We start from the raw sequence: 22882 nt of genomic DNA, 5'->3' as shown, positions 1-22882 counted from the left end.
AAAGGATGCTCTGGGATCCACAATTGTCTAGTCATTCTTCATCCCTTCAGGATTTGTCAGTATTCCATTAAGTAGTTCCTCCTGTCTTCTTTCTCGCTTCCCAAATAATCCATCTTGAATTTACTATTACGTAATCCTTCTTGCTCAAACAAGCACTTCTCTGCTTTTTCATCCAGCTAGAAAGTTTACAAACTCAGTTTCCTGAGTGCTCCCGTGTATATAAGCCATGTTTCAGGAGGAGACCCACCAGGAGAGGGATAATCATAACTTGTAGCCCTGGGTGGCTCTTGGTGGACCTCTGGCTTTCATGTGATGCATCCAGCACATTTTTTTCAGTATGTCTGTCACCAGAAATACAGTGTAGTAAGACTATTACTACTACTACCACCATTACAAGTGTCTTGTCAGATTCAGTTGAATACTTATTGGAATGAACATAAATTGGAGGTGTAGCAAAAGGACATCATACAGAAAGAAAGAGATGATACCAGGTGAATAGTGGTCTCAGGTCCTTAGCAGTGTTCGGCATTTAGCCCAGGCTACTAGAGATAGTGAAGTCACATGTTTCCTTTATTTAGTAGCCCATTTTGATAGCTTTCAGAAAAATTAAGACCAACAGGTGCTGGGACAAGAATTCAGAAACGTGTCAGAAATGATGGTGATGAAACTCCTTTCCCATTGGGTGGCAACCCTTATCTAAACAGTATCCAGAAGGTGGTGACCTCATGTCATTAATCAGTCAAATACATGTCTGGAAGAATTGTCCTCTTCTTCATTCCAACCCATAAACTGACAAGTTTCAAGGACTCTACCACCTGTCTCTTAAACAAACTATTAATCATAAAGAACCCTGAAATTGTACAGCTTATCAATTTAATACAAAGTTTTGACTGGAAATTACAAGAGCTTGTGCTGTACCCATGCAAATAGCAGCCATCTTTATTATGTTTGTTGATCTCTAGGTTTTCTTGAGACTTTTGAAGAGGTGAAGAATCAAGAATTGGAACGAAAGGCCCAAATAGAAGCCAACATTGTTGCACTCCTGGAGCACTCAAGCAGGGTAAGTGCATTTCCATCCTCCTGTAGCAAGCTAAGAATTTAGAAGCACAGAACAGGAGAATGAATGGATAAAGAAGGATGCTGGGTGTTATATAGTATCCAGTCAGTATCTGCATAACTATCTCTTAAGAGGGTTAAACATTAAGCCATGTACAGCTGCAGTTTAAAAAAAATAAACAAATTTGTTTGATTTCTCTTTATTTCTGGGAAAGAGTTTTGAATATTGATAATACTTGTGACCAGAATAAAAGAAATGTTTGCATAATTGCTGTAACTCATGATCACTGCTATAATGAACATTATTCCATTCATGATAAACATTTCAGAATACTGCAGATAAAACTACTGCAATATTTTGTTTACCTAAAGTCTGCAAATCTCAGTTGGTAGGTATTCTGTCACTACTGTTAAGTAACTGACAATATTCCAGTTGTCTCTCTGACCTACTAAAATTATGTCTGTAATACCCTGCTGTGTAATATTTAAAGTAAACACTTTAGAAATTGTTCCCATTTGCAGTCCACCAATTTTTTGGCACTTTAAAAACATTTTTTCTTTTAACAGATTTGGTTCCTGTGGATTTTTTTATCTTGTAGAAATCTTTCAGCTGAATAATACTTTGATTATATCATCACTTTAATTGTCTTCAAATTTTTTCAGTATGGTATACCATAGGGTATATTTTAGGCAATGACACTTACTATAGAAAAGATCAATATGGCACCACAGTTTAGACTTGTTGCATTTTTGTTTCATCTTCACTGTCCTGTCAGTACATCTTTTATCAAAAGTTGGCAGAATGAAAATCACTCACATTTAAAACACTTCAGACTACTTCCAGTATTTTCAGTCTTTGTAGTAGAAAAGCCAAATAATAGACAATGTACTAGGACAGGAGAGTTTTTTACTTGTCCAGTTAACCATTTGTTGTTTCTAAGATGCAGCGTGTTCTCATTATTGTTATATATATTCTGTCACACACAGAATGTGAATCATATGAAACAAATTTCATCTGTTACCAATCAAGAGCTGAAGATTATGCAGGAAGACCTCACTTTCAAATCAAATGAAATGCAGAAATCGCAGAGCACTGCTAAGAATCTGATTACAGGTGAGATCAGCAATGAATTTTCAAATTCATTCCTTATAAAAATTAAAATTACCTGAGTTGTTACACTAATAACAAGTGTAAGATCAGTGATCTCCAAATATGGAAACACAGTGATCTCCAAATATGGAAACACAGTGGCAAGTTGACAAATTGAAACTCTTGTGGGTAACAAGTTATTTATATTCCTCAGGAGTATTTCACTTACTATCAGTAAATGATCTGCTTCCTTGCACAGATACACATTAAACAGATGTATTTTAATACAGGAATACAAAGTTGTTTGAGATAGAAGTTTGGCTTTACTAATATTCACCTCAAAATAAATGTTTTTCATGATCTTAAAATAGTGTTTAATAAATTGAATTAGAGACTTCCACAGTTATCTAAATATTATGTATTATTTGTAAATGTAGTTCTTAGTATCACTTACTTATGGTTTGTGCTTTTCTTAAAGGGGAGTGTACCATGGGAGAATAATGGGCAACAACAGTGAATAGCTTTCAAATTCTCAGGCTTTGGTTCTGCAAAGTGAATATTCATTTTGACTTAATTTTGGAAATACTCAAATACTTAAAATTAAGTGTAAGAATCTGCAGGATCTTGCTTGTAATTTCAAAAAGCAGACAGTATTTTTCTTTCATTTCCATAACAAGTATCTGTTTAGTTCTTTATTTGCACTGTTTACAGTAGAATTGTTCTCATAATTCTAAGCCTTTGCCAATATCATTATTGGTTCAGCAATTCTTTCCCTGTTTGTTTGGCTGAAAGGAAGGGGCAGGAATTAAGAACTATAAATCATTTTGTTAGAAAGCTATTACGTGCTGTACTTGGTAGTAATTTTCAAAATAGGAGCTTGTGTTGCAACTTCAAAGTAGTTATGTGCAAATAAGAAGTTGTTATGCACAAAATATTACAGAAATTGATTGTTCTGTTGTGTGCTTGAGCATTTAGTCTTTGCTTGTCTGCAGATACTCATTTTGCAGTTCTAGCAAAGTTTAAAAAGCTGGGCCATACATTACAAGTTCAAATACAACTTTTTTTCTTTTGTGTAAGCATCAATTCTTACTACTCTACAATATAAGGATGTTCTGGACGCACATAGCACTACAGAGACATTATTGAGAGATGTATTTCATTCTTTACAATGGGAGAGAAGGAAGTTACAGTACATAATTTTCAGCAGATCATTTAAATAATTCATAAGTAAACTTCCGAAAGCAAGGTGTCACAGATACTGTAATAAAAAACTTAAGCTTCTTTCAAAAATACAGCAAATGGTCAGTTTGCACAGTTGAAGTTCTTCCTAAACCTTGAATTATAGCATAACTATCTTCAGGAATTTTTTGTTGTGATTATAACAAAGATATAAAAAGTCCACCAGCAGAACCCTTTAAAAAAAAAAAGGAGGGGGGGGAAGGAAAAAAAAAAAGGAAAGGAAACCATGAAGAGTAAACAAAAGTGCTGATGGCATAGTTTCCCAAAAACATTTCCCTGGGTCACTGTAGTTTGGTCTGAGAGTTTGCTCCTGTGTACACACTGCCTGCTAGACACTGCAACTTCATGGCGTATCAGAAGGAACTGGGCTGCATCCTCTTCCTGTCTCTTCACCTAGAGAAGTTTTGAGTTTTTTCAGTTTTGAGTTTTTTTCATTGAGGCTGTTGCTGGATAAGGATAAAGTTCACCCCTTCCAGTTTCTTCCCTTTTCTTCAGAAAGTATGAATGGATAGGAATAGCCCATTGCTTTCTCACCATAGTTTTTATCAGTATATAGATAGAACAGCCTAAGAATCCTTTCTGGCTTTTTGGCATTTATGTTGTTGTTATTCTTTACATGTAAAATAAATTCCAATTAGTCAACTATGTATCATTTTAAAATAACAAAATACAAATATTAGAACAACAAGATAACAAGTGAAGATGCCATGATTAGGCCTAAACAAATCTTTAAGAAAATCTAAGGTTGTTTTCTGCTATTTCTCTCCAATTTGAATTTTTTTTATTTTATAATTAAATTTTCTACTGGTTTTAGTGTTAAAGCCCTGATTTATTGAGGTCCTTAAGCATTTGTCTGTCTTTAAGCCACAGTGCTGTAGGAACACAAGAAGTAGAGCTGTGGTCTGTTCAGTGGTGTTTTAGGATCTGACATTGACCAACACCAGGAACTTCAAAGTGAAACTATGGGCAGTTATGAAGTATTCTGGGCACAGGGAAAGTGTCTTCTTAAGCCCTTTAGGGTAGAAGGCAGCATAACATTGAATCACAGACATCCAATGCAGTTCCAAACCTTTTATTTTTAAACCCTTCTTTTTACCAGCATGGAATTTTTTTGTATTTATATAAATGCTCTTTGCACATACAGGACCCTTTCAATCTTAACTTATAGCAGTGTGTTACTCAGGATAACTGCATATTTTACACAAAAATCTTGTCTTGTCTTTTTTTTATTTTGAGGTTCCTAAAGAAATCACCAAAGCACTCTGTAATAAGACAGAAACATTGATTAAACGCAGTATTTCACTCTAAAAAATAAGTATATTGCATAAATACACAAGAGGTGAGATGAGTACCAAAGTCTTGCTATGACAGGGTTTTGATCAGGTGAGATTTTCCCAAATAATTCCACCAAGGAAACCATACCCACAGTTTTTGGAAAGGTGAACTCTCCTTCTGTCACATGTGCACATCCACTCCCTTCTGCCATAAAGATCTATACTGCCTTGGTTAAGTTTGGGGGAAAATTTCCTACCCATTTTCCAGGTGTTCAGCACAAATCTGAGTGCGTGAGCAAAATATACAGTCTATGCTGAAAGAAGTTTCTTTGTGCTGTCTCATCCTGCCCAGTAGCCCACTTTGCCTGATATTTTAGAATGTAGAAAAAAACCCTGCATTATTTGTATCATTCTTCTGAGTTAGACAAAGGTCTGAAACATAAGATTATGTAGCCATGTGTTTAAATGTTCAGGAACATGAAGAAAATACAATAACAAGGCTGCAGGTCAGAAAACTACCCAAAACAAGGCTAGCCACATCTAGTCCTTCCACACTCAGGGTGGATGACTTATTTCCAAAACTGGATCAAAGTGTATTTTTTATTTTGTGTATCTTTCTTATATCCTCTCTTAAGCATCTCATGTCTGAACAGTTTCAGTCTTTACATCTGTCTTCATATAAGAATCCATCCATACTTCTAACTCCCTTAATTACCTGTATCTTTGTTGTTTCTTTTTAATGGATTGCTACAAGGAAATGCTGTATATTGTAGCACATGCTCATTTTGTCAGTTATGACAGTTCTTATTCTGTGGAGATATAGAAGTGTTTTCCTGTACAGAGTGAATGTTTAAAGCAAATTTGGCTATTTACGCTCATAAAACTAAGTCTTATCATATACAAGAAACATAAAAAAAAACAACATAATGCTAAAAAACTTAACAAAAATAATTTTTTTAAATTGTCTGCATTATTGCAGTCAGCTTTTTGTAAGGTATCACCACTGCTTTAAGACCTGAAATTGACTGATGCTATAAATAACTTTATCTATAGAAATACCACACTGTGAGGTAGAAAATCACCATGTTTTCATTACTTTTCATTTTTGGAGTATAATACAGTAATAGTAATATAGGAGTCTGACTTACAGGATGATTGTGAAAACCAATTTTTTTTCTTTCATTCACATTAACATTCCCATGAATATCAGAATCAGAAAGATAGGCAGGAGCTGTTTGTATTGCTTAAGTATAGCATAAATGTTGATATACTGGGCAATGTATTATGAAATAAAAAGTACTGTCAATTAGAGATTGTGTATCTGGTGATCTAGAGAGTCAAAAACTGCAGATGGACTTACAGAAGATGGAACTCTTGGAGGGCAAGATGGTTGATGAACTGGCTTCTCTTAAAGACAAAATTGAACAAACAAAAACGGAGCTGGAGGTCTACAATAATTTGCCAGCTCTGAAAGCATCAGGAGAAGAGAAGAAAAAGGTAATGAAAGAAATGAAACCTTGGATTATACAGAATTTGTGTGGTTTTGAGCACCTAGCGAAGGGGAATCCAGGTCCAAGACTGGGAATCCTGACTGATAGCTGAAAACTGGGCTTGCACACCAGTGCAAATGAATCCAAATGCTTCTCTGCTTATATATGTGACTAAATAACTGGGTACAGCAGGCTGTCACTGGATGCCTTTTGATAACTTCCTTCCACAAAATTTCCCATTTATTTTAGTGATTCATCTGAACTTTTCTGCTGTAACTTATGACTACCCATAAGTTTGAACTTAGCAATCTAACCACAGAACCCAAACAAAAAAGAAAAATCTATCCTGCATGTATTTGCTCTAAGACAAACTCCATCTAGAGCATTTCCCATTTCACATGTGATAAATTTCCTACAAATTCTTAACATCAGCATTCCCACTTGTGCTGATATAATATAGTCTAAGCTTACAACTTGGTTGTAACTGTTGAATATTATCTTTGCGATAGAGCATGCATTGCTAGAGAAAAGCCTTATGAGTTCTTTATGCATATGATATTGTTCTGAAAGGAAGAAAAAGTAGCATCTTGAAAGCTGAATTAAAATAATTTGTCTGTAGCCCACAGCAAATGAACTCATCCATTAATCAGTTTGTGTTGGGTTTTTTCCACCTAGAGACTCCAGGATGACAAAGAAAAATTAACAAAACGTAGCCATGCTTTCAAGAAAATAATGGAACACTTGAACACAGAGTATGAGACACTAAAGAGAGAGCTGCAAGAGAATGAGACACATTCTCAGGTATAGCTCAAGCTATATATTATCTCTTCAGTTTTTTCTATCACAGTTTCGGTTTTCTCATACACATGAAACATTGTATGAATGGAATCAGTTTTTTCCTTCTCAGGGAGTTTTCAAAATTATGTGTTGTAATTGTATAGCCATATTTTCTGTTTTCAAACAAAGTTAATATTGTGCCAATAAATTTCTTGTAAGCTTTGTATTTCAGAGTTACTAGGCAGAGGTCTTTCTGAGCTTAAAAATTGTACGAATACTTTGTTTAAGTGTTTGTATTAGTCTTGCTCAGAACTCTTCCCCTTTTGCCCTTCCTTTGCTTGAGGAGTTTTGAGGACTGACTTAGAAAGAAACTACAGGAAGAAAAAGTCACTACTCATTAGATAAGATGACTTTTGCTTTTAAAGTTATGGTGGTAAGTTTTTTTCTTGCAATCTGTACTATTAATTCCATCTCCTTTTTCCAATCCTTCTGCTTCTTGCAGACCACTGAAGTTTTAGGATTTGTTCAGACATCTTTAAACCCAAGGAACTTTGGTATATGAATATATTTACATTTACATTTCAAAAGTGAATCAGGAAAGATGTTTATAAACTCTTGAACAGCTTTGATTCTTCCATTATAAACACCCATAAATTGATGTCATTTTGGCAACGGAACTGGCATATAGGTTTGAATGTACAGAAGGAAATGTACAGAAGAATGTACAGAAGGATAACCTCAAAATAAGCCGAAAAATGGAAATCTATTTTTTTCTTTCTATTTCACTGATTTTTATTGTTCTGGGTTGTTGAGATCTTTGTCCTTTAGAACTGTTACTTTTTTCTAATTCAATTAAAAGCTGAAGGTGATATTTGTACATGTTTGAGTTAACTTTCTTCTGGAGTGAACTGTATGGAGCAGATGAGAGGGCATAGCTCTAAATGAGAAGGTATATGTATACATTCATAGCATATGATTATTGTGGACTAACTCTAGGGTGATATAAATCCCCAAAGCTCCATGCCAGAGTCTGCAAGACTTCAGATATTGTATATTTTTTTATACCAAGATCAGATTCTTATTCCTAGAGATTATGTAAATCAGAAATTGATACCCAGCCAGTGTTAAGATACTTGTATAATGATGTTAAAAAGTTTATATAAAATAGTAGTTGTACAGCATTTCTTCAGTTCATTAAGCTGTGGCAGTTCTACTTCAATGTGTGTGAAAAGCATTTGTTTCTTTGCTTTTTATGTCATGAGTGTAAATGTCATGAGGGTAAATATAGGTATATCTTAAAATAACTGATTAGTTGACACACATCGAAGCATTTTGAAGTACAAATAACATTTACATATCTTGAAGGTTTGGGCGATTTTGCAAGCAGTCAACTGTATGAGTTGTGGCGTTCACAGGAGTATGAGTTCAAGGAGTTACTATAAAAATGCACCGAATAGTTCCTTAGATATATATCAGACAGTATTTTAAACCTAGGCTCCTTTACCAGCTGTATTGCATGTAGCAACATTTACAAAGGGGCAATAAAAATTATAATTGGTCAAAATATCATATCTTGGAAATAAATGACTACCATGTTTGCTGTGAACCAGTACACTGGGTAACTGAGTCTTCACTGTAAGATTTATTTTGAGTAATATAGCAACTATTTTCATATCTCCTAGCTTAAGAATAAGCTTTTAAGTAAAATGGTGCAATATTTTCCTAATTTATTACCTTAGTTTCCACTGAAAGTTTAGTCTTAGAATGATTTTCAGTTTTTGCATTTAAAAATAACATCTGCATATCTTGAAATGCAGAACCTTGAACAGTAGCATCAGAAAAACAAATATAAAATTGTATTGTAAGGAAGCAGCCATCGATATAATGTCCACATTAGTTTCCTGTTGATGCTGAAAGTATTGAAGAAGTGCCAGCACTGAACCCACACTCCTACAATCTTCTTGCTGCAGCTCTGTTCTTATCACAGCTTCTGGCATCAGACAGGAAACTTAACTATGGAAGTAAGGAAGTTTCTTCTGTATAGCTCAAAGTCCAAGACAGCGTCAGGAAATATTGTATCTTTGGTGATTTTAGATCTTACTGATTTTAAGAAGAGATCATTTAAAATGATATGAGGTATAATGAGAATTAGTATATCCCTGCAGTGTTCACCTTTTTACTTCTCACTTGCTTACACCTTTCCCTATATGACAAGTTTCAAATTCTCATCTGATTTTTTCCATCTACCATTGCAGCTGCATGCAGTGCTTTTATATAAACAGGTGTATGAAGCGCTTAATTATATACAGGTTAATCATTAGCAGCTTTCAAAAATAATTTTGCCATTGTTTCTCATTTCTGTGGGTTTTTGTGAAGTAACTTTGATCTTACCAGGTGATAAAGTACGAGATATTGATACAACAGGTTTGGGGAGATTCTTTGTATTAAGTATGTGTGTAATAATTATCATTTTCACTTTTGGCTCTTTTTGTGTTTTCAGCTTACAAATTTGGAGAGGAAGTGGCAGCACCATGAGCAAAATAACTTTATGATGAAGGAATGTATCCTTTTCTTTAAGAAATACAGTAAAATTCATGCACTGTATTAATTGAGGAAGAAGTCTGTTTCCTCCAGCAGAATAAGACAGGACAGAATGGGAAGCAGGAGACAGGGGAGGAGGGGAAAGGCAATGCTCTGCAAATATCTGGTTAGCTGATAGATATTATATATAGCAAAACTTGCATGTGTTGTCTGAAATAATTTTACAGGGTCCTAAAGCATGAGATATGTCTTGCAGTCTGGAGTTTTTCCTGTTGGGTAGTTTTGCCATTAGGTTTCATAGGAAGATCATCTTCACATCTGTCCAGTCTTATCTGAAATTATCCAGCAAGTGTAGCATTGTTTGAAAATCTGTACAGCTTGGTGACTTTGCATGGTATTTTGCAGTTTTAAACCACCGTAAATATCAATGATGAAAAAGTAAACAACAAATTGTATGCATTGAATGTCCATCTTATCAAATAAAAGAGGAACTGCATATTAGAGGGAAAAAAAAAAGATAAATATGGTAAGATATGACAATGAGATGCTTTAGCTGCAAAATGGGTGGGGATGGGGGAACTGCATTGTAGCTGTCTCAATATGTGATGCTAATTAAAGAGTCACATTCCACTAATCATATAAGACCTTCCAAAACATCAGCAAAATCTTATTTGCTTCAAGTGACTTTCATAAGATAGTTTTTGAAATTAGCAAAAGCACTGGAGTTTTTTTTAATTAGAATTGATTCTTCTTATCTTGTACTATTCTCCGTAGTTACTGTAGAGATCTGAGTAGGCCACAGTTGCACTTTTATTTTATATTCTAGGGACATTGAATTCACTGCAATAAATTCTCTTCTTTAAAATGATTTAGGAAACAAAAAATCTGAAATATCAAAGATGCATAGAATCACCATTATATGGTTATAGTACAAATGTAATTGGTAAAAGTAACAGCAAAACTAGACTGTATCATCCAGTGCTGTGTGTTGGACAGTGGACATTGCTACATGTCTCAGAAGATGGGACAAAAATGTATTTCAGGCAAATCTGTAATAGCCTAGCCATCAGGGAGAAAAAAAAAAAAGGGAACTGCATATAGTGTTATCTTTTTCATATACCAAATATCCCATTTCTTGTATCTGATAAGTGCTCTAATTCTTGGAAAAATCTGAAAAAAAGTCTTGGTCAGTGTAATATAATTGGAGCCACCTCCTCTATGAAGAAGGCTCTACAGGAATATTTTATTAAGGCAAGAATCTTAGATTCTATTTTTTCTAACAGGAAAAACTCTAAAACAAACCAAGAGAAAAAGTTGATCAGGATATTAAAATCATCTCCTAACTTGCTACAATGTATTACCTATCCAAGTGCAGGCCCTTATTCAGAGTTTTATGTCTACTTGGGCTAGTGGAAAGAAAGGCCCTGCTGTCTTGGGCTGGGACTTTTGTAGCTGGAGTTCCAAAGTGCCAAACTGTATGGCTGTAAATAGCTGACTGCTTTGAAGTGGTTTTGTTTGCGATGTAACAATGGGCAGCATCTTCCACAAGGGACCTATTGCCTGTATATATGAAAACAAAACTGACTCAGGCATGTAATCTCTGGTTTTTTTACCATGCTTGGCATGAGATGGTAGCTAGTAAATTGGTGTAAATCTCTTAGAACCAATTTGAGTTTTTCCATTATTTGCAATCCTTGACAGTTTTCACAGAAGGAAACTTACTGTATTATGGTTCCCTTATGATCTCTAATTATGCTAATATTTATACTGGCAGGTTTTTTCCTTAATTCTTTTAATCAGTCATAGCAACAAAAAGTCAGGAGAGTGACTACCAGCCAATAATGAAGAACGTGAGAAAGCTGGTCACAGAATACAACAAAGCTCTCATAGAAGCTTTACAGAACACCAAGAGCTGAACGCAGGCACTTCCTTCCTGCCCCAATGGACCAACAATGAGAGATGTGCACAGGCAGCATGGAAAGCTGAACTACTGAGCTCATTCGCTCACCACTACAGCGACAGATATTCTTAAAAGTATTTCTCCAGGTTTTCAGAAGTCATGGGTTTTAATAGTATGCCTCCTTTTGCAACATTTAAAATTTTTAGAAATAAATTTCTGAATTTTAGAAACTTGCAGAAATAAAAAGGAAATACTGCACAATGAGTGTAAAATCATCAGAACATTTTACTGAGGCCCATTGCTGGATTGCATCTCAAATGTGAAACTTCAGTCTGCTTTACACAATGAATCTCTTAATTGTCTTGTAGTCCTATCCCTGCCAAACAGAACAGGAGTTTTGCCTGAGTAAGGACTGTCTGACAGGCTCTCATATGCATTGTCTTAAATGAAGTGTATAATAAGAGAGATGGTAATATCAGCATACCATTCCTATTTAAATAGCAATTTATAACAAGTAAAGAAGACATCTAAGGATGACAAGTATCCTTTTAAATCCGAATTGCATCATAGTATAAAGTCTTATAATAAAAGCAAGTGTACTTTGGATCTGTCAGCAAATTTTCATTTCCCAATGGAGAACTGATAAACTTCCTTATTTTCTATATTTTTAGTGTAATTACAAGGAGAGAACTGTGATAAAAAGTGGTGAAACATAGCTAATACTGACTTTGTGCAGAGCATTTTACTTGTGTAGTATTCACCAATAAAGGAAATAACAGGGAAAATTTTTTGTATTTTCTGCAATGTATTTTTTCCTCAGATTTCAAGCTGCAGTGTCATATGCAACCTCTACTTCAACAAAAATATATAGAAAGAGATTCAACAGAGAACAAAAACAGGACTGGTATAGAAATAACAATGTGCTTTATGATACAAAAATTTCAGAAAACGTTTACATAAAACAAAATTTCCATGTATATTTTTCCCTCACATTCTACAGGTAATGTAATTATAAACAACCTATTGATAATTTCCTCCACCTGGTATGTTGCAAGCTAGTCCTGATCAAAGAGAAAAAAGCACAGTTGACTATAGGTAGGAATCTTAGCCAGACAGTAATCTAGCCTTTTACAAAAAATAATAAAAAATGGTAGGGCGTGCATTTATAGTTGTTCTGCTCTCCTAGAAAAGTTTTCTGAAAAAGTAGACTATATGCTCCACTTCACAGAACTGCAGTAGACAAAGAATTAGAAAATGCGCTGAGTCCGTTAAAATAGAAGTTCTTATTTTTTATCACTAAATTTCTCCAAATCTATGATTGTCATTTGGAGTATAAAGAGGTATGTAAAACAAACATACTGAAGATTCTTGCAGAGAGCACTGTGTGTCCAATTCAGCACAGTAAATGCTGTTGCTCTGTATATTTATGTCCGTATAATATTTAGAGATAATGGAACAGGATTTCTATAAACCAAGGACTGTTATCTAGGGGAAATTCCCACTAATGTCTCTTCCTTCCTGTCAAAGTTTCAGCTATTCCAGAGAGAGCCCATTATTTGTGGAGATAAAGTTGAAGTCTAATATTCTCACCAATCAAATCATCAGCCAGAGAAATTGCCTCCTGAGTTCCACTTGTGCTACAATAACAGATTTTAATGAACAGTGGAAAAAAGCTGCAGACTGAATAAACAGACTGCTTTAAATTCGTTTTCACTCAGGGCAGGGGATGGTTTTATTCCTTGGCAGTGATTCTGTAAGACAGCATGGTAAAGTTTACAGGTTGTGTTTCCCAGGAGATGCCTATCATAAAAGACCTCTCTCTAGCATGCTGTTCTTTTCCTTATTCTGTTGAAGGATCTCCAGATTACCTGTTTCTGTCTGAGAATCTTGTCAATCATTCCATAAGTTCATCCTTATGGTCCTATCATGGTCATAGTACCTGTGGCTGAAAAGAACTATGGATTCTAAATGGTGAGCTATGCAGCAGGCGTTTAATCTCCCTCCAGGAGATTAATAACTCATTCCCAGTAGTGAGCTAAGTAAATTGTATCGATACCTAGCTCCTAAGTGTCAGTGAAAATAACCTTTTCTTTAACTCTTTTCATCTTCTTTTTTTTTTTTTTTTTTTTATACAAGTTTAAGTACCAGACACACAGCATTTTTTCACCAAAGCTCCTGTGCATATCAAGACGCTAATTCATTAACACAGGTCTCTCTACCCAGGCAATCTTTTATCCATTTTCTGCTATGACTTAAAACTGAAAGGACATTAAGTGGCAGCATCTATGGGGTGGAGAAATTTAAAACCTTTTCTGCTCACCTGTCTCACCAGGGCTGAGTGAAGGTAAGGATCACCTCCCTCAGCCTGCCTTTTTTGCTGTGCATTGTTGGCTCTTGGTCACCTTGGTGTCCACCAGGAAGGACCCCAAGGTCCTTCTCAGCAAAGCTGCTTTCCCACCCCTCAGCCCTCAGGGTGTATGGATGCCTGGGTTGTTCTCCCCAGGGGCAGGACCCTGCATTTGTCTTTGTGGAACTTCATGGGATTTGTGTCTGCCCACTTCTTCAGCCTGAGATTCTTCTGAACAGCAGCACACCCGTCTGGTGCTACTAGCCACTCCCCTCCCAGCTTTTTATCATCTGCAAACTTGTTGAAGGTGCGCTCTGACCCATCATCCAGGTCTTTAGTGAAAAGGTTAAACATTATTGGCACACGTACCCACTCCTGGGGTATCACTGCTACTGACAGGCCTCCAGCTGGACTTTGGGCCACTGATCACACAGTGACCCTCAAGCAAGTTTTCTGTCCGCTTACCTAATCCATACCTTGTCATCTTATCTATGAGGATTTTATGGGAAACGATGTCAAATGCCTTGCTAATGTTGAGGTAAACAACATCCACACCTCTCTCCTTGCTCACCGAGTTAGTTACCTCATGTTGGAAGGCTATCAGGTTGGTTAAGCATAATTTTCCCTTCATAAATCCATGCTCTCTGCTCATGATCACTCCCCATCCTTCATGTGTCCGGAAATGGTTTCCAGTGTAAGTTGCTCCATCAGTTTCTCAGGGATCGAAGTGAAACTGACCAGCCTGTAGTTCCCTGGCTTGATCTTCTTGCTCTTCCTAAAGGTAGGAGCGATACTTGCTTTCTTTCAGTCTTCAGAAACCTCACCCTATCACCATGAACAAAAGACAATTGAGAATAGCCTTGCAATGCCATCAGCCAGCTCCCTCTGCACATGTGGGTACATCCCAACAAGCCCCATGGACTTACGTATGTCCACTTTGTTTAAGAGTCCCCTAACCTGGGCGTCCTCCAGGAAGATGCCACTGAGGCATTAGGATATCAGGTTTGGCAGTGTCTGTCACTCCAAATCCCACTTCACTGGCACACTGCATGGGAATAAGCATTTCGGTTGAAATTCTTCAACCAAAGGGTCTGTTGTTTCTATGTTATGTTTGTCCTTTGCGTGAGGATGAGCATAGGAATGACTGTCACTATTCCCGTTCTGATGGGATGACACTGCACCAGCCTTGTTCCTGTATTCAGGGATATCATCATATCTCCAGCCAAACTATTTTTGCTGCAGGCAAGAGTTTAATCCTCTTGTTGGTCTTCCTGCTTCATCTTTACCTTCACTGCTCTTCATTGTGACCAAAAAACCTTACTTTTCTTTCAAAATGAGTTGATATTTTTCCTTGTATTAGTGAGCTTAAAAGACAACGTGCAGCATTCCTGTGAGCAATTCCAGACAGGCAGATCACTGAGATTCTTTTACAGTTCTTTCTGCATGAAGACAGTAGTTAACGTTAATGCTTCTTTGTGCTGGTATGTGCTGTTTCAGAATCAGAGGGATACTTTTCCAAAGTGAAGTGGTTGTAAAGTCTTTCAGTAGAGTTCTATTTTTCTGCTGCAAGTGTAAAACAAAATTACAAGGCATAAGGCAGACCTTATGATGAGGAACTAGCCATTGGATTATCTTATCTTTGAAGAGAAAGGTATTAAAAAGCTTACTTTATAACTATTCTGCAAAGTATCTGCTTTGAGTGAACTGCTTGGAAACATGTCCCATAAGGTATCTGGGTAGGGTGGATGTAGCAATTGTCTGGAGTGAAAAAAAAACTTGGATTCTGAAAGAGATCATAAAATGGGAGTTCACTTGAACACAAGCACAGTGGTGAATACTAGCTGAATGCTGAACGCTATATATATTTTGTAGGTGACAACTCCAGCCAGAGCAATGCTTCCCAGGTTAATCACTGGGAAGGGGAACTGAATTACTCCCAAACAAAATAGTTGTCAACTTTTTCTTCTTTGACAAAGAGGAAGGAAGCCTTTAAGCATTTCATAACTGCAGAGATGATCTGAATTCAACCCCCAGCTGTGATCAGTCATTCATTGGAATTGGCAGAAGTTTGGAGCAGAGAAATGTTCCTTACCCTGACATGCAGTCTACGCTTGCAGGTTCTCCCTTCAGGAAGGAGCACTAACTGGACAATATGCCAAATGTGTGAAATGGAGGAAGCCTCCCACATTTGAAAAAAAAAAAAAAAAAAAGGCACCAGAAATGTAAAATGGTCTTCTCTTGTTTCCTCTTGTAGAGCTAATTCCTTGAAAGCTACATTCATTTAAAGTGACTGAGCTTGATTCACTGAGCACTGGTATCTTTGGATCAGGCCCAAGATTTCTGCTGTGCAGCAAAGGATGAGTAAGGTGCAAGACCTCTGTCTCCAACATACAACATGAGTTTAGCCACAAATACTATTTCAAGTGGGGTGAGAGGTACTCAGCATCTCTGAAAATTAGAAAGAAAAAAAAAAAAGTTAATGATTATAGCAGAAATTATCAGTAGTATCAGTCACCCCAACAGTTATACATGAGAAAAAAAATTCCAAATAAAGCCTTCAAATTTTCAGTATCCTTCCTGTTCTTTGTTCATCTTCTGAATTAAATGAAGAGAGGGTGTTTATTGGCTTGGTTTTGTGTTCAAGTTTGCTGTATTTAATAATTTTTTAGGATTATTGAGCTGAAAGTTACTGAAGTTCTTTAGCTGTATGCAAATCTCCATTTTAACTTCTCACCTTAAGATGAGACGCGCATGTCTTTCACACTTCCATATTTCAAGAATTGCTGAAATTATATTGTTCAAACACACAAAAAAAATGCCATTTAGAAATCTTTCACACAGAGAGAAGACTGAAGTTAAAGCTGGAGTGTTCAAGAGAAGGAACTGTTTTACACTGCAGCTCACCAACAGTGCGCATGTGGCTCTCATATATCAGTACAAGATTTTAGCCAATCCCAGTGTGTTATAAATTTGGAAGTGCAGCCAGGTATATGATAGCAAATTTATCACTAAGTTGCACTTGTTGAATGCTGATTAAAGTTAAATAAAGTTAAATGATGCAGTCATCAAATAAAAATTACCATTAGAATCATATTAACAGTGTGAGATTGATTCAGTGGAAGATAGTGGGTCCTGCAAACAGGATTTTAAGAATGAATTTTTGTAACCTTAATGGATGAAAACACTAACCCTGAGATCTAATTGGCATGACTTGTTTCCTGGTCCTTGGAAGCAATAGTCAGATCTGCAAATTTCACGTGCATTAAGTGGCTTACGCAATTAGTCTTTAACTCTCCAAATTGCACAGATATGAAATTTGTCTTGTTAATGCTGGGCTACTTTAGGCAGTCATATTTTTATTGCTGTGCATCATTTGGCGTGATTCAATGTTAATATCTTAAAGACATTTGGGTATACAGTTGTTACCATTAAACATAAATACACAGACTTATTCATCCTTCAAAATGTATTGTAGTAAAATTAAGTAGAAAAGCAGTAACAGAATAGAGAGGAGAAAAACTGTGAACTCTGTAGCTTCTGTACGAGCTCTGCTTACCTTCTGTTGGATGACGCCTCTTTCAGGCTGGAGAATCTCATTTATCTCCAGACTGCTTTTGACTTTGGGGTAGCAGGAGTATTAACATCACTTACATTTGTGCTCCCACAACTTGATCCAATCTTGGCAGAAAAACAAAACCATGATTTTGTTAATTTAGCACATGTTCAGAATCTTTAGCAGATCTTTTATAAAACAGAGCAGACATGCTCTAAAGTAGGAAAACAATGGGCTCAAAAAGCAATGACAAGGATGCAGTTTGTCCTTTTCATACAAACTAAGTGGAATATAACTAGCTTGCTTACTTCTCACTCACATGACTTCATATACACATTTGACATCAGCAGTGGCCATCACCATTGCTGGCTCTTAACTTCAGTTCTCACACTTTCTTCCTCCAAGCATTTTTTAAAATATTCTCTGTCCCTTTTGTCAGCAAAGAGTTGGGAAACAAAAACTATTTTTTTGTCATTCTGGTGACAACAGGCCACTCTAAAATCTACATGAAGTGTATTTCAGCAAAATACAAGTGACTCACAAAGTAAAAGTTTCCAGAGTATAGACCTTAGTCAAACAGCCTGGTGTCCTTCACAATGACTTGACTGATACAGAGGCTCTGAAGTACTCCTGTGTCGTTTCATCAGCTGAACCTTCCCCTTGAAAGAAACCTGAGATTCCCATGAGATCCTGTGTTTAAGTCCATTGTAGTAAATTCCTTTTCATTTCACTAGCAAGGAAGACAGGAAAGCAACAGCACCCTTTGGCTAAGGCTGTTCTGTAGACGGCTCAATATTCAGCCGTTTCCCGGGCTATGGTCTCCTGAAAATCCAAGAGAAGATCTCTTTTTTTGAGAAGAAAAAAAACCCACTGAGAAAAAAACCCTGGTCATAGCTATGCTTGCAATCCTGAGTTACACTTTGAGTATGCATATGCAGGAGAGGCAGTAGAAAATCAAGAAGTAACTGCACCTCCTCAGCATCGGCTGCCAAGTGAAGAGAATGAGCTGCAACAAAAAACAGTCTGTTATCTTTTCTACCCCACCTTAAAGTTTCTCACAAATACCTATTATATTATCACCACTCCTCCACACTGTCCCTTCCATGTTAGTATGATTTAGCTTTAACTATGTACCGCAGAAACCTTTACACTGCCACTGCATTGCTTAGGGGTAATTCCTTACCCTGACTGCTTGGACCAGCAACAGCACATGTCCTCTGAATGGTCACCTGGCTGCTCCCTTCCAGGTGATCCAAAATAGATGGCTTAGGAACTGTGGCTGGCCTCAGTGGCATAGGCTCTTTTGTAGGGGAGAACAGGATCTGTTTAAGAAAAGAAGCTTAAACTCTGCCATTTATGAGCCTCTGCTTCACATTAGCTGAGTGCAGTGAGTAATAATTCCTAAAGTTCCTTTACTGCCTCCTACTAACACATATTAACACCATGTCAAGGCCAAAGTAATGGCTTGTTTCCAAAAGGCATAATACAGCCAGACATTGCAAGAGGATATGTGCTTTCTGCTAACACATCTACCTGATTAAAGAAGTGCAGAGTGGCTTTGTTTCTTTTTCCTCCTCACACATTTCCAAGCACTGCAGCGTGTATGAATGGGTTGTCCTTGAGACAAGCATGCTGCTTATCTAAAGAGGAAAGCCTGGTGTCAGGAGTTTAGGGCACTTGACATATCATAAAATTAACCTTCAGCAAACAGAGTTATGAAAAGCCATGTTTAATGCTAGGGTTATATTTACATGTTGAAAGATAATATGTTTCCCTGCTGTAGCTAATTTAAAACTCACGTATGCCATTGTGATGGGTGTTAAGTTAGATGTGAATGCTGATATGTATTAATCAGCAGTTAACCACCAACAAAACCGATGTTCCTGAGGGGAACACTTTAGAAATCACATGGGGTTGGACAGTCTTTCTGAGTATTTCCAAGTACCTATAGAAAAGACAAAGGGTGTAGTCTGTGGGGCCCAAATACAGCTACATACCCACCTGAGGACATGCCATGGACATGATCATTGGCCAGCCCAGCAGACAACAGCCTCTATTAGCCCCACATGCCACAGATGCTAGAGTAACTTGGTATTGTATTTTACCATTCCTGCCATCCTCACTTTTAGCCTGGTTTCTTTCACTGGCAGTCTGGTTTTCCCAGAAGGCTTTTTCCAATTCTTCTGCTCTTTAATAGTGAATGCAGGCTGAGATTTATGATCCTCATTTGTAGATCTGTTAATACAATCTGAGGACTAGATAGCAAGAGATGGGCTTGTGCATGGGATCGTGCTATGACATTGTTGCTGCTTGGTGGAGGGGACAAACAATTCTACTGCACTTCTGTATTGTTCAGTAATCAGAGGGTTGGTCAGATCATACAGTTTTTAGTGCACAGGACAGAAAATTGATACGACCTACTTTTAGGAAGACTCATATTCTAATAATGTGAAATATGAGGATGAAAATGTGGAAGGAAGGGCTGGCAGACACTTAAATATGAGTAAGAATAAGCCAGAACAGTGAATGCCTTTAAATTCCACATTCTCGCAAAAACTTATTATGTGGTTAATTTTGAGATCAGTAGAAGCAATAATCCAACTGTCACTTAAAAGCTTTCCAAATAAAAACAGATCTAAGTTTAAACACTTATTACACATAAAAAAGTACTTAAATATTTGCTGAATCATAGATGCTATTCTTTATTTCTTCAAAAATGAAATTATATAGTGAAACACAAAACAAATACGTGATCCTGCTGAGGCTGTATTCCAACTAAATTCTGTCTTGAGTAAGTATGTATTTCCTCTCTTCTGGCTCAAGCAAGTCTTTGCAACCTTCTTGTATTTGTGGAGTATTGTATATTTAGGCTGCCCGCTCTCATCCTGGAGATAGCTAGCTTGTCATGGCAGATGAAATGATCAGTAGGCACAAGCTGATTCTTCAAAAAATAGTGAACAGCTGACCTGGCCTGTTATACTGCAAAGTCAGTATCAGCAGCAGTCCATACGCATTGCTTTGCATTTAGGTGCATCAAAAATGGAGAAATGATGCATTTATCCTCAGTGACCTGTTTATGCCCAGGCGAGTGAGATTTAAGGGAAAAGTTTAAAAACACCTCTAAGCTCATGATAACAATCTGGAGAGCCCCAGCCTTGACTGAAGTTGCATAATCCCCCCCGAGCACATCAAAAGACACTGAAAAAAAATTAAAGATAGGCCATGTTAGAAGTAGGTTAAATGAGTAACAGAAGAGAGTTATCCACTAGATAGAAATTATGATAATACTTAGTATCTGGTAATACACTACGTGTTCTGATATTGGAGGGGCCTATACCATCAGGCTTATAAAGGCTAGCATGCCATTGGAGTGTGGATAATCACTGCCTCTTCGTGCCTAGGAGTAGAAGAAAATGTTCTCAAGAATCAAAGGTGGACAAAATACACATATGCATTTTGGTCTGGAACCAGACCAGGTAAATATCTTACATTCTGTCTCCTTTAAGCCTCAAAATGGATTTTTAGTGGTGTTTGGACCTCACTCTGTGTTTTTGCACCCAGAGGGTATTTTCAGTTTAAGTTCCTACTTGGTTTGGCTTTCAGTTTTTGGTTTTTGGGTTTGGTTGGGTTGGGTTGTTTGGGGTTTTTTTTTTGGGGGGGGGGGGGGGGGGGGGACATGGCATGAAAGGAGCAGCTCTGGGTTAATGCATTGAAGTCTGCTGTAGGTGACACCCTCTGTCCACACAGCAATAGATGTTGGGTGTAAAGGCTTTCCTCTGTGAAATCTACACCAATCAAAGGCTAAAAGGTCTTCCTAAGGAAATTAAATCAAAGTAGGATCAACCCATATCCCATTTCCAAAATTATGCTGAACATTTGCTTTTTTATACTTCTGTAAAAGTCATTCTGGGTGTTAGCATCTTGGCAGACCTACAGGATTTTCAAATGCTACATTGTCATGAGTTATATTTAGTCAAGTGGTAAATAAGATTACCCTTTATATGCAATTCTGTTTATATAGCTGAGTGCTGCCTTTCCATTTATTTCATTAATTCTTTGTGGTCTTCTTTGTATTTTTTTTTTTCATATTTTGTGTTAGCTTCTGAGTTTTGAGACCCCCTGAGTGATGTGGCATTTTGGTCCCACCAAAGTCATAATAACTCTGGGTGCAATTTATTATTGCAACAAGTTTTCAGTCTGTTTCCAATTGCCAAATGTAGAGAAAAATTGTTTCCAGTAAAGCACATGAACTAATGGAGTAGTTTGCTGGGTTGTGGCTGGCTTTGGTCTGTACTGGATTCAGCTGGTTGGTTTGTTACTGTTTACTTCATATTTTTATTACTGTGTGCTGAGATGCATTGCAGCCAGCAGCTCACACGTGGATTAAATAAATAAGGGAAAAGATGATAGTGCCCTGAGAAATTAGCAGATCTGCCCTTTGTGAAGGGGATGACAATTTCCACCTACTGTACCTAGGTGGAGGGAGGACTTTTTACTTGCACTCTCCCGCCTACTGCAGGATGCCATCATTGTTCCTATTTTGCTGACTGTGACCAACAGCAGTCCCTGCTTCTCCAGCAGCTCCAGATAACTGGTTTGATGTATTGCTGGATGAACGGGATTTGCACTGCCCTGCAGTCCCGCTGATACAAAAATGCCTTTAAGATCCTGCCTTTCCCATCCTAATCTACAAAGGAAACAGGAAAAAGGAACTTAAACTCCCTGTACTCAGACAGCAATGAGACTGTTCCAGTCTGTGCCAGTGCTACAATTTCTTGCCGGTGACTTGTAAACAGCATACCATGCAGAAGAGTAACTGGTAAACGTGTGCCCCAAGAAAAGGATACTCCATGAGCAACTGTAGGAACTGGATGGATATATTTTGGAAAGCATGGACCCTTTAGCACATCTAGTTCTCTATGGATTCAGCCTGATGATTTCAGGTAAGCCTTTGCTTTAATATCTGTAGTCGACCTGTCATGACTTTCTTGTTTCTCACACAATGTGCAGACAAAACGCATGACTCCCTACTCCTTACTCCAGCACTTATATTTATTGATTTAAGTACCTGTGTTTGTTTCAGTGAGTCCACTTATCTCTGTGCAGTGCTCTTACAGTGAGTGAGGGCAGGACTGTGGCCAAGCTATTGGGGAGGATTTAGCTACATGTAGAATCTGCTGCTACCTCTTTTTAATTGTTGAAGTCACTGTTGACACATAACGCACATTGCAACAGGGTTTGTCTTCTGTCTAATGGTATTAACTTTTTCATAAATCTCATTACTTTGAAACCATTGAAGTCTTTCCCCAAGAATATCTGCTCTAAATACATACTAAGTATTGAGTTTTTCTCTGACTGACTTTATGTTGTGCAGCAGGAAATGTTGCTGTTTCTAGGTATTCCAGTATCTGATTTCAGACAGGTTTTTAGGCAAGATTCCACAACAGAAATCTAGATGAAAGTCAGTGGACAAGAAGGACAGAAAAATGCATATTATATGAGATCAATTAATAACACTTCACATGCAGCTAAAGAATGATTCAGTATTATCAGCAAATGCCGTTAGATCAACAAGTCAGAAGTTAGTCATAAGAGACATCTATGGGAAGGTACAG

The 22882-nt window shown here is 37.1% G+C and overlaps 2 protein-coding genes across 4 annotated transcripts in view; both read left to right on the top strand.

Moving 5' to 3' along the window:
- IFT74 (intraflagellar transport 74) overlaps positions 1-11971 on the top strand; it is a 41758-nt gene extending 29787 nt beyond the window's left edge. The window contains exons 15-20 of the mRNA XM_075019880.1: positions 963-1060; positions 2044-2170; positions 5993-6156; positions 6825-6950; positions 9427-9487; positions 11268-11971. Coding sequence (XP_074875981.1) covers positions 963-1060; positions 2044-2170; positions 5993-6156; positions 6825-6950; positions 9427-9487; positions 11268-11383 — 692 coding nt within the window. The 3' untranslated portion in view covers positions 11384-11971. The remainder of the gene's footprint in view (positions 1-962; positions 1061-2043; positions 2171-5992; positions 6157-6824; positions 6951-9426; positions 9488-11267) is intronic.
- A 9840-nt stretch (positions 11972-21811) lies between these two features.
- Positions 21812-22882, top strand: part of TEK (TEK receptor tyrosine kinase) — a 41434-nt gene continuing 40363 nt past the window's right edge. Inside the window, exon 1 of one of the 3 annotated variants that reach the window (XM_075019739.1) lies at positions 21812-22210. In XM_075019739.1, the coding sequence (XP_074875840.1) occupies positions 22159-22210 (52 nt within the window). In that variant the 5' untranslated portion in view covers positions 21812-22158. The remainder of the gene's footprint in view (positions 22211-22882) is intronic. The other 2 variants (XM_075019738.1, XM_075019740.1) reach the window with 2 other exon arrangements.

The sequence above is a fragment of the Buteo buteo genome, chromosome Z (assembly GCF_964188355.1).
Source record: "Buteo buteo chromosome Z, bButBut1.hap1.1, whole genome shotgun sequence".
Lineage (NCBI taxonomy): Eukaryota > Metazoa > Chordata > Aves > Accipitriformes > Accipitridae > Buteo > Buteo buteo.
The sequence above is the reverse complement of the archived record's forward strand: the minus strand, read 5'-3'. Positions and strand labels throughout refer to the sequence as shown.